This window comes from Haematobia irritans, chromosome 1 (genome assembly GCF_050003625.1).
Source record: "Haematobia irritans isolate KBUSLIRL chromosome 1, ASM5000362v1, whole genome shotgun sequence".
NCBI lineage: Eukaryota > Metazoa > Arthropoda > Insecta > Diptera > Muscidae > Haematobia > Haematobia irritans.
Genome location: NC_134397.1, coordinates 171596994 through 171610763, shown reverse-complemented (window position 1 = coordinate 171610763; position 13770 = coordinate 171596994). Strand labels below are relative to the sequence as shown.

Below are 13770 nucleotides of genomic sequence, written 5' to 3'. Positions count from 1 at the left end.
TACATTTTAGCTGGAAATAATTCTAACACCATCATGTCGCTCTTATATATACTATTTGACACCAATACCAGAAAAACACGGGTCCACCTTTTCTTGTTTTTATGGCTAAATTTGTGTTTCTTTTTATCATATTCCTTTTCAAGGATATTATTGCAGGCAGCCGCTACATCGACCACACATAAAAAAAGTGTAATCGCTTTCTGTTCTTTTTTTTGTGTTACATTCATTTTCTCGCCATTGTTTTTATATCTTTTACGCCATTTGACATGAATATCTAAAAGTAAATTTTGTTTTATATTCCAAAAAAAAAAAATTTTTTTCTTCGTTTCATTTTTCTCCTTGCTGCTACGCCATGCCATGTGAATATCGTCGACGTCAACTTCAACTTAAACAGAATTTTAGGTTTTCGTCGAGCTATGCCAGTGACGGGTCGTTTGTTAAACATAACCACGGAAATTTATCAAGTCGCCGATGAGAATCTCTTGAAGACATTTTTCGTTTCACCCTCATCGAATTTGTGCTTCCATGGCAAGTGTTCATACTATTGCGACACATCGCATGCGATTTGTGGTAATCCGGACATGTTGGAGGGATCCTTTGCTGCATTTTTACCAGCTTACGAACAAGCTGGCCGTAAGGTATGTATATGCAAATAGTTGATATATAGTGTTAAATTTTTTTTATATAATCTACGTGTGTGTGTGCGGGGGAGTGTGCGGGGGAGTGTGCGGGGGAGTGGAAATACTGCAGCAATTGTCATTCTATTATTCATGAAAAGCAACAAATTAAAGCAAAATGTGAATAAGAAAATTTATTTTATTTCTTAATTCTAAAACCATGATATATAGTACATGGTCATTTAAAATTTAACATAAAGTTGTTGATTTGAGAAAGTTCATAGTTATCAAAATGTATTTAAACATCGAGTAAAGAGAATCAATATAAAATTGTGGATCCGTTAAATTTCTATACTAAAAAAGTATAGTCGGCTCGGCCGAATGTTAAATACCCACCATCATAAATCAAATATAATAAAGGGTGATTTGTTAAGAGCTTGATAACTTTTTTTTAAAAAAAAAACGCATAAAATTTGCAAAATCTCATCGGTTCTTTATTTGAAACGTTAGATTGGTCCATGACATTTACTTTTTGAAGATAATTTCATTTAAATGTTGACCGCGGCTGCGTCTTAGGTGGTCCATTCGGAAAGTCCAATTTTGGGCAACTTTTTCGAGCATTTCGGCCGGAATAGCCCGAATTTCTTCGGAAATGTTGTCTTCCAAAGCTGGAATAGTTGCTGGCTTATTTCTGTAGACTTTAGACTTGACGTAGCCCCACAAAAAATAGTCTAAAGGCGTCAAATCGCATGATCTTGGTGGCCAACTTACCGGTCCATTTCTTGAGATGAATTGTCCTCCGAAGTTTTCCCTCAAAATGGCCATAGAATCGCGAGCTGTGTGGCATGTAGCGCCATCTTGTTGAAACCACATGTCAACCAAGTTCAGTTCTTCCATTTTTGGCAACAAAAAGTTTGTTAGCATCGAACGATAGCGATCGCCATTCACCGTAACGTTGCGTCCAACAGCATCTTTGAAAAAATACGGTCCAATGATTCCACCAGCGTACAAACCACACCAAACAGTGCATTTTTCGGGATGCATGGGCAGTTCTTGAACGGCTTCTGGTTGCTCTTCACTCCAAATGCGGCAATTTTGCTTATTTACGTAGCCATTCAACCAGAAATGAGCCTCATCGCTGAACAAAATTTGTCGATAAAAAAGCGGATTTTCTGCCAACTTTTCTAGGGCCCATTCACTGAAAATTCGACGTTGTGGCTCGTTAGTAAGTCTATTCATGATGAAATGTCAAAGCATACTGAGCATCTTTCTCTTTGACACCATGTCTGAAATCCCACGTGATCTGTCAAATACTAATGCATGAAAATCCTAACCTCAAAAGAATCACCCTTTAGTTTCCTTTGAAAACTTATCATTTAAAGTGTCTATATATGGAGGCTACATCAAAAATCCAGAATCTGTTCTTTATTTATAGGAGTCAGTTTTGTTTGAGTTTTAGGAATAATATATATATCGTCAAAATGTGCACATCCGACAGAATACATCTTCAATATGATAGTTTCGTGACCACTTCGCCTTCTATCCCCTCAAGAAATTAAATGGGTAGACTTGTCTATATTTGGATTGTATAGATTTACAAATTGACGACGAATTCAATATGGGAGATTGGTCTATATAGACCGCTATAAAGCAAATTCGGTCCACATATTTTTATGGGCCTAAACTACTATTAGATTTCGATTTTCAGGTATCTAAAAGTCGAAGAAGTTAAATCTGGTGAACGGCCTATATGGGGTCTATATAAAAACATGGACCGATATAGACACAATATTCGGAAACTCTCTTTATCGACCTAAAATATGTCTAGATTTCCAATTTCCAACAAATCGCATGAAAATTGCGGTGTATAGGTGCTCCAGACCCAAAATCGGGGAATCGGTTTATCAGGGAACTATATCAGAACCTGGATTGATATACACCATACTCGCCACATCTCTTTGTGGACCTGGCACAAAAAAAAATTTTTCTGATTCAATCACGAAATTAATTGATCCAATTAATTTTTAATTGAAATGTCTTCAATCACAGAAAGGATAGTATCAATTAAAAAATTAATTGAAGGTCAATTAAAAAATTAATTGATCCAATTAAAAAATTAATTGATACTATTAATTTTTGTGATTGATTTTTGTTTCAATTAAAAAAATTGTTGATTCAATTAAATTTTTAATTGGATATTTTTTAAAACTCAATTAAAATTTTAATTGGAAAATTGTTCGTGAATTTTTTCTCTGTGGGAGTACCCCAGATTTCATATTTCAATCAAACCGTATAAAAATTGCGGTGTTTAGCAGACCTAGAAGTGAAATATGGAGATCGGTCTATATGCGGGCTATACCAAAACGTAGACCAATACACATCATATTCCCCACAACTCTTTGTGGATCTGGAATTCCTTTACATTTTGAATTTCAGCCAAATCGGATTAAAATTGGGATGTCTAGACGCTCAAGAAGTCAAATCGGGATATCGATCTATATGGGGGCTATACCAAAACCAGGACCGATATACCCCATTTTGTGGACCTAACATATCGCAAGATTTTCAATTTCAGGCAAATCGCATGAAAAATGCGGTGTATAGCTTTTCAAGACACCAAATCGGAGGATCGGTTTATATGGCAGCTTTATCTAAACCTGGACCGATATTGCCCATCTTCGAACTTGACCTGCCTGTCAATCTGTGCCAAATTTCGGCACGATAGCGCCATTATTGCAGGCTGTAGCGTGATTAGAACAGTCAGGCAGACGGCCAGGCATGGTTATATCGTCTTCGAATTTCCCCCGGAAACGGCTAATCCGATTTCATTAAAATTTTCTAAGAAACTGAGAGCGTCAATATGTAGTGGAAATAGGGCAACTCATTTTGTATCTGCCCGACTTGTGAGAATTGGATTTAAATTCCCACATTTATTTGTGAAAATTTCAGGGAAAGTTTTGTATTGCGTCTAGATAAAGATTTGCAGCTTGACATTTACAGAAAACGTTGTGTGGTTTTTGAAATTATTATATGATTACCTGATTTTTTTTTTATATTTTTGGGCGGGAATCCCCCTTGTTTGATTTTTCCTCTTCCGGTTTCCCTTTCCGACTTTGCTTGAAATTTACAGGCAATGTTAGAAGTGACGAAGAGAAAAAGATCCGCTATTTAATTTCTCGATATCTAATGGGGAATGTGAACCTGCCCTTTGCCCGACGTTGTTATTTTTTAAAAGTGTAGTGAAAAAAGAACAACATTTCTGAAATTAACTAAGGCCGTGTGTATGGGGAAGGGAACTCTCCTTGGGAATAGTAAGAAATCTAAATTCTTAGATGTACTTGGAATTTATAGAGAACGTGGGGGAGGTTATGAAATATATATAGGATACGTGGGTTTTCGAAATATGATCGTGAATGAGATTCTCATCCTTACCCAATTTTCATATTTGTACGGAAGGGGAAGTTCGTCCGTGCGACAATTTTTTATGTGACAAACCTAAATTTTTTCTATAATAAAATTTTGACAAAATTTTCTATAGAAATAAACAATGACTAAATTTTCTTTAGAAATAAAATTCTGACAAATTTTTCTATAGAAATAAAATTTTGACAACAATTTCTATAGCAATAAAATTTTGACAAAATTTTCGAGAGAAATAAGATTTTGAGTTTTGTGTAGAATAAAATTGTGACAAAATTTTCTATAGACATAAAATGTTGACAAAATTTTCTATAGAAATAAAATGTTGACAAAATTTTCCATAGAAATAAAATGTTGAAAAAATTTTCGAGAGAGAAAAAAGATTTTGAATTTTGTGTAGAATAAAATTTTGACAAAACTTTCTATAGATTTTGCAGGAATATTTCCTCCCCAACTAAGAGGTACTTCAATTTTCTATAAAAATAAAATTTTGAAAAAATTTTCTATAGAACAAAATTTAACAAAAATTTCTATAGTAATAAAATTTTAACAAAATTTCCTATAGAAATAAAATTTTGACAAAATTTTCAATAGAAATAAATTTTTTACAAAATTTTCTATATAATTAAAATTTTGACAAATTTTTCTATAGAAATAAAATTTTGAAAAAATTTTCTATAGAAATAAAATTTTGACAAAATGTTCTATAGAAATAAAATTTTGACAAAATGTTCTATAGAAATAAAATGTTGACAAAATGTTCTATTGAATTAAAGTTTTACAAAAATTTTCTATAGAAATAAAATTTTGACCAAAATTTCTATAGAAATAAAATTTTGACCAAATTTTCTATAGAAATAAAATTTTGATCAAAATTTTCCTATAGAAATGAAATTTTGACAAAATTTTCTATAGAAATAAAATGTTGACAAAATTTTCCATAGAAATAAAATGTTGACCAAATTTTCGAGAGAAATAAGATTTTGAATTTTATGTAAAATAAAATTTTGACAAAATTTTTATTGACAAAATTTTCTATAGAAATAAAATTTTGACAAAATTTTCTATAGAAATAAAATTTTTGACAAAATTTTCTATAGAAATAAAATTTTGACAAAATTTTCTATAGAAATAAAATGTTGACAAAATTTTCCATAGAAATAAAATGTTGACAAAATTTTCGAGAGAAATAAGATTTTGAATTTTGTGTAGAATAAAATTTTGACAAAATGTTCATTGACAAAATTTTCTATAGAAATAAAATTTTGACAAAATTTTCTATAGAAATAAAATTTTTACAAAATTTTCTGTAGAAATAAAATGTTGAGAAACTTTTCTATAGAAACAAAATGTTGAGCAACTTTTCTATAGAAGTGAAATTTTTACCAAATTTTTTATAGAAATAAAATTTTGACGAAATTTCTATAGAAATAAAATTTTGACAAAATTTTCTATATAAATAAAATGTTGACAAAATTTTCCATAGAAATAAAATGTTGACAAAATTTTCGAGAGAAATAAGATTTTGAATTTTGTGTAGAATAAAATTTTGACAAAATTTTCATTGACAAAATTTTCTATAGAAATAAAATGTTGACAAAATTTTCTATAGAAATTAAATTTTGACAACATTTCCTAGAGAAATGCAATTTTGATAAATTTTCCTATAGAAATGAAATTTTGACAAAATTTTCTATAGAAATAAAATTTTGACAAAATTTTCTATAGAAATAAAATGTTGACAAAATTTTCCATTGAAATAAAATGTTGATAAAATTTTAGAGGGAAACAAGATTTTGAATTTTGTGTAGACTAAAATTTTGACAAAATTTTCTATAGAAATAAAATTTTGACCAAATTTTCTATAGAAATAAAATATTGACAAAATTTTCTATAGAAATAAAATTTTGATAAATTTTCCTATAGAAATGAAATTTTGACAAAATTTTCTATAGAAATTAAATTTTGACAAAATTTTCGATAGAAATAAAATTTTGATAAAATTTTCTATAGAAATAAAATGTTGACAAAATTTTCCATAGAAATAAAATTTTGACAAAATGTTCTATAGAAATAAAATGTTGACAAAATGTTCTACTGAATTAAAGTTTTACAAAAATTTTCTATAGAAATAAAATTTTGACCAAAATTTCTATGGAAATAAAATTTTGACCAAATTTTCTATAGAAATAAAATTTTGATCAAATTTCCTATAGAAATAAAATTTTGATAAAATTTTCTATAGAAATAAAATGTTGACAAAATTTTCCATAGAAATAAAATGTTGATAAAATTTTAAAAGGAAACAAGATTTTGAATTTTGTGTAGAATAAAATTTTGACAACATCTTCTATAGAAATAAAATGTTGACAAAATTTTCCATAGAAATGAAATGTTGACAACATTTCCTAAAGAAATGCAATTTTGACAAATTGTCCTATAGAAATGAAATTTTGACAAAATTTTCTATAGAAATAAAATTTTGACAAAATTTTCTATAGAAATAAAATTTTGATACAATTTTCTACAGAAATAAAATGTTGACAAAATTTTCCATAGAACTAAAACGTTGACAAAATTTTCGAGAGAAATAAGATTTTGAATTTTGTGTAGAATAAAATTTTGACAAAATTTTCATTGACAAAATTTTCTATAGAAATAAAATGTTGACAAAATTTTCTATAGAAATTAAATTTTGACAACATTTCCTAGAGAAATGCAATTTTGATAAATTGTCCTATAGAAATGAAATTTTGACAAAATTTTCTATAGAAATAAAATGTTGACAAAATTTTCTATAGAAATTAAATTTTGACAACATTTCCTAGAGAAATGCAATTTTGATAAATTGTCCTATAGAAATGAAATTTTGACAAAATTTTCTATAGAAATAAAATTTTGACAAAATTTTCTAAATAAATAAAATGTTGACAAAATTTTCCATAGAAATAAAATGTTGACAAAATTTTAGAGGGAAACAAGATTTTGAATTTTGTGTAGAATAAAATTTTGACAAAATTTTCTATAGAAATAAAATTTTGACCAAATTTTCTATAGAAATAAAATATTGACAAAATTTTCTATAGAAATAAAATTTTGATAAATTTTCCTATAGAAATGAAATTTTGACAAAATTTTCTATAGAAATTAAATTTTGACAAAATTTTCTATAGAAATAAAATTTTGATAAAATTTTCTATAGAAATAAAATGTTGACAAAAAAGATTTTGAGAGAGAAAAAAGATTTTGAATTTTGTGTAGAATAATATTTTGACAAAATTTTCATTGACAAAATTTTCTATAGAAATAAAATGTTGACAAAATTTTCTATAGAAATAAAATTTTGACAAAATTTTCTATAGAAATAAAATTTTGACAAAATGTTCTATCAAAATAAAATTTTCAATAAATTTTCAATATATCAAAATAAAATTTTGACAAAATTTTCTATAGAAATAAAATTTTGACAATATATTTTAAGAAATAAAATTTTGCAAAACAAGACTTTTTTGGTTTGGTAGTTTTTGGTAAAATTTCGTGGGTCGTGGTGAAATTTTAAGTCGATCTGTTAAAATCACGCTAACTTCCGAACGACACAACCTACCGACATGAAACTTGTGACAAATAGCTTTTATTGATGTAGTTCAGACGGTGTTTGAAAATGGCCATATTGAGCCACGCTTAGGTATAGCCCCCATATAAAAATTGTCCATATCGATCCATAATTATTCTATGGGCACCGCCCCAGGACCAGGTCAAAGAGTCCTTAAGTTTACAAAAAAAAAAAACAAAAACAAGGGCAAAATGCGCTAGTTTCATCTAGTCATTGTATAGTCCTCAGGGTAGCGCTTTAAAGGAAAATAGTGGCGATCTGTTTATGACTCGATTAATATAAAGTTTCTCACAAAAAAAAAACAATCCCTTTTTAATATGAAAGTATTCAGATACTTATTATGATATCGTCCCTTAAACACTTATTAAATATGCAAAATAAAAAATGGAAATAAAAAAACGTACCTATTTCACATTAAATATTTATTTTCCATAAATGTTTCATTTTGTTGATATTCTTTAGAGAATATTCTCACTTCTGGACGATTAGGAGATAAACCACAAAACACCATAGGTATTTTGCTTTTTTAGAGAATAAAAAAAAAACATTTTCTTTTTAATTTTTCATAGAACTATTTTAACTATGGCCCATTTTTATTCAAATATGAATGAGAATCGGAATTCCGTCAAGAAAAATCCCTGGTGCATAGTTTTCGAACACCAAAATGCAGACAACACATACAAATAAAATATTACACATTTTGGCTCATAACAATTTGTGGAATTAAAATGGAAATGGAAAATGCTAGAGTTTCACTTTGCAGACAGTTTCTTTGTATTCTATATGTTGTTGTTGTTGTTGCTATTATTGTTGCTCACTCCTCTTCAGGGATAAAAGTTGTTATGACACTACCAAATTCAGCAGGAGGATGAATGAAAGAAATGGCTTTTTTGTTATCCAATTCTCTTAAGGCACAGGCCGGATATAAAAGTTTTGTAGACCGAGAAGCAACAACTTTTACACTTAGGACAAGTTATTATGATATACTTGAGATTTCAAAAGAAAAAAACTCATATACTTTTTGTGATATTAGGGTGAAGTGATATGATTGTTGAAGAAATTAAAGCAATTAAGTGCCAAATATCAAGGATATAAAAAACATATCTTCTATACTAGTTGAAATGGAAACTCAAGTTCCAACTACCGAAGAGAACTTGCTGGTAGTTTATCTCCTCTCTTTACTGCTGGGACATTAAAGAGTGTTTCATAGCTTTTCGAAGTGGTTTTACCGCCAAGTTAATGGCTTTTCGGTCTCAGTTATTAAAAAAACCAGGTCCCCTGTAACATCTTTGTTCACCGTTCAAAGTTATCAATTACCTTCACCAGTGATATAACTCCTGATCTTAACCAACAGCATAGAAAGCGTCTTCAAAAAAGTAGTGATAATATTCTGTTCGATATATTTTCTTCTACACCTAATGACATGAGCAAATAATGAGACCCACCCTAATAAATATTATCCTTGCCGCCTCCACATACATATCTGTATTTACTCCAACCCCCACATATAAGAACTAACCTATTGAAACTGTTGAGCAAATGGCTAAAGTAGTAGGTGCCTACTGATAATATTCATGCTGATGCTGATGGCAAGCGAAGGCAAAAAAGGGTAAAAATGATGAAACAAAGCTAAGAAAAATATTCAAGAAATCCCAAGAGTGAAACGCAAACAAGCAACAGTCCGCTAAACATGCAAAAAAAAAAAAAACAACAATAACATTATACACCAGAGTATATTTTACATAAGATTATTTTGTTTTAGTTATAATATTCTTCGTTATTGTTAAAATAACGTCCAAAAAATTTACTAAAACAATTTTAAATATGGAAGTATGAGAAAAAGTCTCAACGAAAGAGCTTCAGAAAGAACTATAGTTGGCATAGTTGGAAACGTACCAAGCGCCGTGTATATTTGAAAAACATAATTAATTATATCCCAGCAAAAAATTTGGAAGTTGTTCTATAACCACGCAGTTCTAAAAATGTCCTCCCAGAAATTTTCTCTATTATAACTACACAGCAGGTTCTTTTAATTTAATTTATACGCTAGAATGCATTAAAAATCATAAAAAAAATTACAAAATTATTTATTTGGCAAAATATGAAAAATTTTCACATACAAAACACTGATTTTGGATCACACCTTAAAAAGTCAATCAAATTCAGTACAACGGTTGTTGCAATTGAAAAACAAGCATTCGACTTGGAACTTGGCAGAAGTAATTGTTATTGATGTAGGTCGGATGGTATTGAAAATGGACCATATCGGTCTACTTTTACGTATAGCCCCCATATAAACGGACCCTCAGATTTGGCTTGCTGAGCCTCTAAGAGAATCATATTTCATCCGACCCGGCTGAAATTTGGTACATGGAGTTGGTATATGGTCTCTAACAACCATGCAAAAATTGGTCCACATCGGTCCACTTTTACGTATATATAAACCGATCCCCAGATTTGGCTTGCGGAGCCTCAAAGAGAAGCAAATTTCATCCGATGTTGCTGACATTTGGCAACCATGCAAAAATTGGTCCACATCGGTTTATAATTATATATAGCCCACATATAATCCGATCCCCAGCCTCAAAGAGCAGCAAATTTCATTCGATCCGGCTGAAATTTGGTACCTGGTTTTAGTATATGGTCTCTAAAAACCATGCAAAAATTGGTCCACATCGGTTCACTATTACGTATAGCCCCCATATAAACGTACCCTCAGATTTGGCTTGCGGAGTTTTAGAGGCTCCGCAAGCCAAATCTGAGGGTACGTTTATATGCATATTTCATCCGATCCGGCTGAAATTTGGTACATGGATTTGGTATATGGTCTCTAACAACCGTGCCAGAATGGGTCCATATCGGTCTATAATTATATATAACCCCCAGATTTGGCTTGCGGAGCCTCAAAGAGAAGCAAATTTCATCCGATGTTGCTGACATTTGGCAACCATGCAAAAATTGGTCCACATCGGTCTATAATTATATATAGCCCCCATATAATCCGATCCCCAGCCTCAAAGAGCAGCAAATTTCATTCGATCCGGCTGAAATTTGGTACCTGGTTTTAGTATATGGTCTCTAAAAACCATGCAAAAATTGGTCCACATCGGTTCACTATTACGTATAGCCCCCATATAAACGTACCCTCAGATTTGGCTTGCGGAGTTTTAGAGGCTCCGCAAGCCAAATCTGAGGGTACGTTTATATGCATATTTCATCCGATCCGGCTGAAATTTGGTACATGGATTTGGTATATGGTCTCTAACAACCGTGCCAGAATGGGTCCATATCGGTCTATAATTATATATAACCCCCATATAAACCGATCTCCAGATTTGGCTTGCGGAGCCTCAAAGAGAAGCAAGATTCATCCGGTCCGGTTCAAATTTGGAACGTGGTGTTAGTATATGGCCGCTAACAACCATAACAAAATTGGTCCATGTCGGTCTATAAATAGTTATATATAGCCGATCTCCAATCACACAAAAATTGGTCCATATCGGTTCATAATCATGGTTGCCACTCGGGCCAAAAATAATCTACCAAAATTTTATTTCTATAGAAAATTTTGTTAAAACGACATTTCTATAGAAAATTTTGTTAAAATTTTATTTCTATAGAAAATGTTGTTAAAATTTTATTTCTATAGAAAATTTTGTTAAAATTTTATTTCTATAGAAAATTTTGTTAAAATTTTATTTCTATAGAAAATTTTGTAAAAATTTTATTTCTATAGAAAATTTTGTTAAAATTTCATTTCTGTAGAAAATTTTGTTAAAACGACATTTCTATAGAAAATTTTGTTAAAATTTTATTTCTATAGAAAATTTTGTCAATTTTTTTTTCTATAGAAAATTTTGTCAAACTGTGTACGTATTTAATCGGACTTTTTTATTTAATATATACCACGTATGGACTTACTTACAATTTAGAAGACGGTGTTAGGAAGTTTTAAGATACATTGCCATCGGCAAGCGTTACCGCAACTCAAGTAATTCGATTGTGGATGACAGTGTTTAGAAGAATATTATCCCTTATATCCATTTTGTGTGAACATTTTTCTGAACTAAACGAGGGTATAAAATTCAATGATCGTAAATGTATCAAGTAACTAAGTTCAATGTAAAATTCAAAAAATTCCTAAATAAGTTAAGTATTCTGAAAATGTCCTACAGAAATGAGATTTTCCCAAAACGGTTCAATAGAAATGGAAATTTTGCAAAATTGCCAGTGGAATGAAATTTTCTGACATCTTCCTTTAGAAATGAAATTTTATCAAAAATTTCATACGGAAGTCAAAGATAGAAATAAACTTTTTCGAAATTAGCCCATAGAAATAGAATTTATACAAAATTTCCTGTAAAAATTTTTCGAAATTAAATTTTCTACAAATTTCTTATAGACGGGACATTTTCGTATAAAAATAGAGTTTTTTTTTGAAAATTGCTTATAGGAAGAAATTTTTCAAAAATTTTTATAGAGATGAAAATTTCCGAAAATTTAATATAAAACTGAAAATTTCCGAAAACGTAACATAGATATGAAAATTTCATAGAAAATTTAAATTTTCCGATTTTTTTTTTTTTTGAAATTGCTTATAGAAAGAAATTTTTCCAAATTTTTTTAGAAATGAAAATTTCCACAAATTCCATATAAAACAGAAAATTTCCGAAAACGTACCATAGAAATGAAAATATCCTATAGAAACTAAAATTTCCGAAAATTTCCTATAAAATTTTTACAAAATTTTCTATAGAAATTATATTTTAAAACTTCCTATAGAAGTGAAAGAAAGAAATTAAATTATACAAAATTTCCTGTCAAAATTAAATTTTGCGATAATTTCCTGAAAATTTAAAAAAATTTTCTATAGAAATTAAATTTTCTAGAAATTTCCTGGACATTTTCCAAAAATATGCTATAAAACTATTTATTGGGAATTGCTTATAGAAAAAATTTTTAAAATTTTCTGTCCTATAGAAATTAAATTAGAAATTAAAACTTCCTACAGAAATAAAATTTTCCGAAAATGTCCAATAGAAATGGAATTTTTACTATTTATTTATTTTTTTACAAAATTAGACTTATAGTATCCTATAAGTATAATATTAGAAGGAAAAGTAGAATTGGCTACAGAGGCCATCAGCTAGAATTTTAACTAAATTCCCCATAGATATGGAATAAAAAAAAATCCTATAAAAATTATATATTAAAACTTCCTACAGAAGCCCCCGTGGTGCAATGGTTAGCATGCCACAGGGTGTATGCAAGGCGTGCATGCGGTTGATTATCTCATCTCAGTAATGCTGGTGATATTTCTGAGTGTTTCAAGGCTTCTCTAAGCGGTTTCACTGCAATGTGGAAGGCCGTTCCGACTCGGCTATAAAAAGGAGGTCCCTTGTCATTGAGCTTAACATAGAATCGGGCAGCACTCAGTGATAAGAGAGAAGTTCAACACTGTGGTATCACAATGGACCGAATAGTCTAAGTGAGCCTGAAATATCGGGCTGCCACTATATCTAACCCAACCTTCCTACTGAAGTGAAAGAAAGAAATTACATCATCCGAAATTTTTCAGAAATTTCCTATAAAATAATAAAGTTTATCGGAAATTTCCTACAAAGGCGAAAGAAAGAAATTCAGTCATATTCCTTGTCATTAAGTGTCGATCTTAACTAGGAATCACCATGAAAAAAATAAAAAAATTTTTCCGAAAACTTCGGTAATAATAAAATTATTCAAAATTTTCAATAAAAGTGAAATTTCCTCTAGAATGGGAAATTTTTATACATTTTATATAGAAATTAAATTTTCCCTATAGAAATGGAATTATTACAAAATTTCCTATAAAAATTATATTTTAAAACTTCCTACAGAAATGAACGAAAAAAATTAAAATTTCCGAAAATTTTCTATAGAACTAGAATTTATACAAAATTTCCTGTAAAAATAAAAATTTCCGAAAATTCCATGTAGAAATGAAAATTTCTAAAAATTTTTTATAGAAATGAAATTTTCTAAAAATTTCCCCTAGAAATTAAAATTTTCTATGAAAATGCAGTTTTTTTACAAATCTTGCTATAAAAATTAAATTTTCCGAAAAATTTCTATAAAAATTAA

At 29.5% G+C, this 13770-nt stretch overlaps 1 protein-coding gene across 1 annotated transcript in view; it reads left to right on the top strand.

Annotated features, from left to right (window-relative positions):
- LOC142222136 (uncharacterized) overlaps positions 1–13770 on the top strand; it is a 350911-nt gene that overhangs the window by 254400 nt on the left and 82741 nt on the right. The window contains exon 7 of the mRNA XM_075292103.1: positions 395–638. Within this exon, the coding sequence (XP_075148218.1) occupies positions 395–638 (244 nt within the window). The remainder of the gene's footprint in view (positions 1–394; positions 639–13770) is intronic.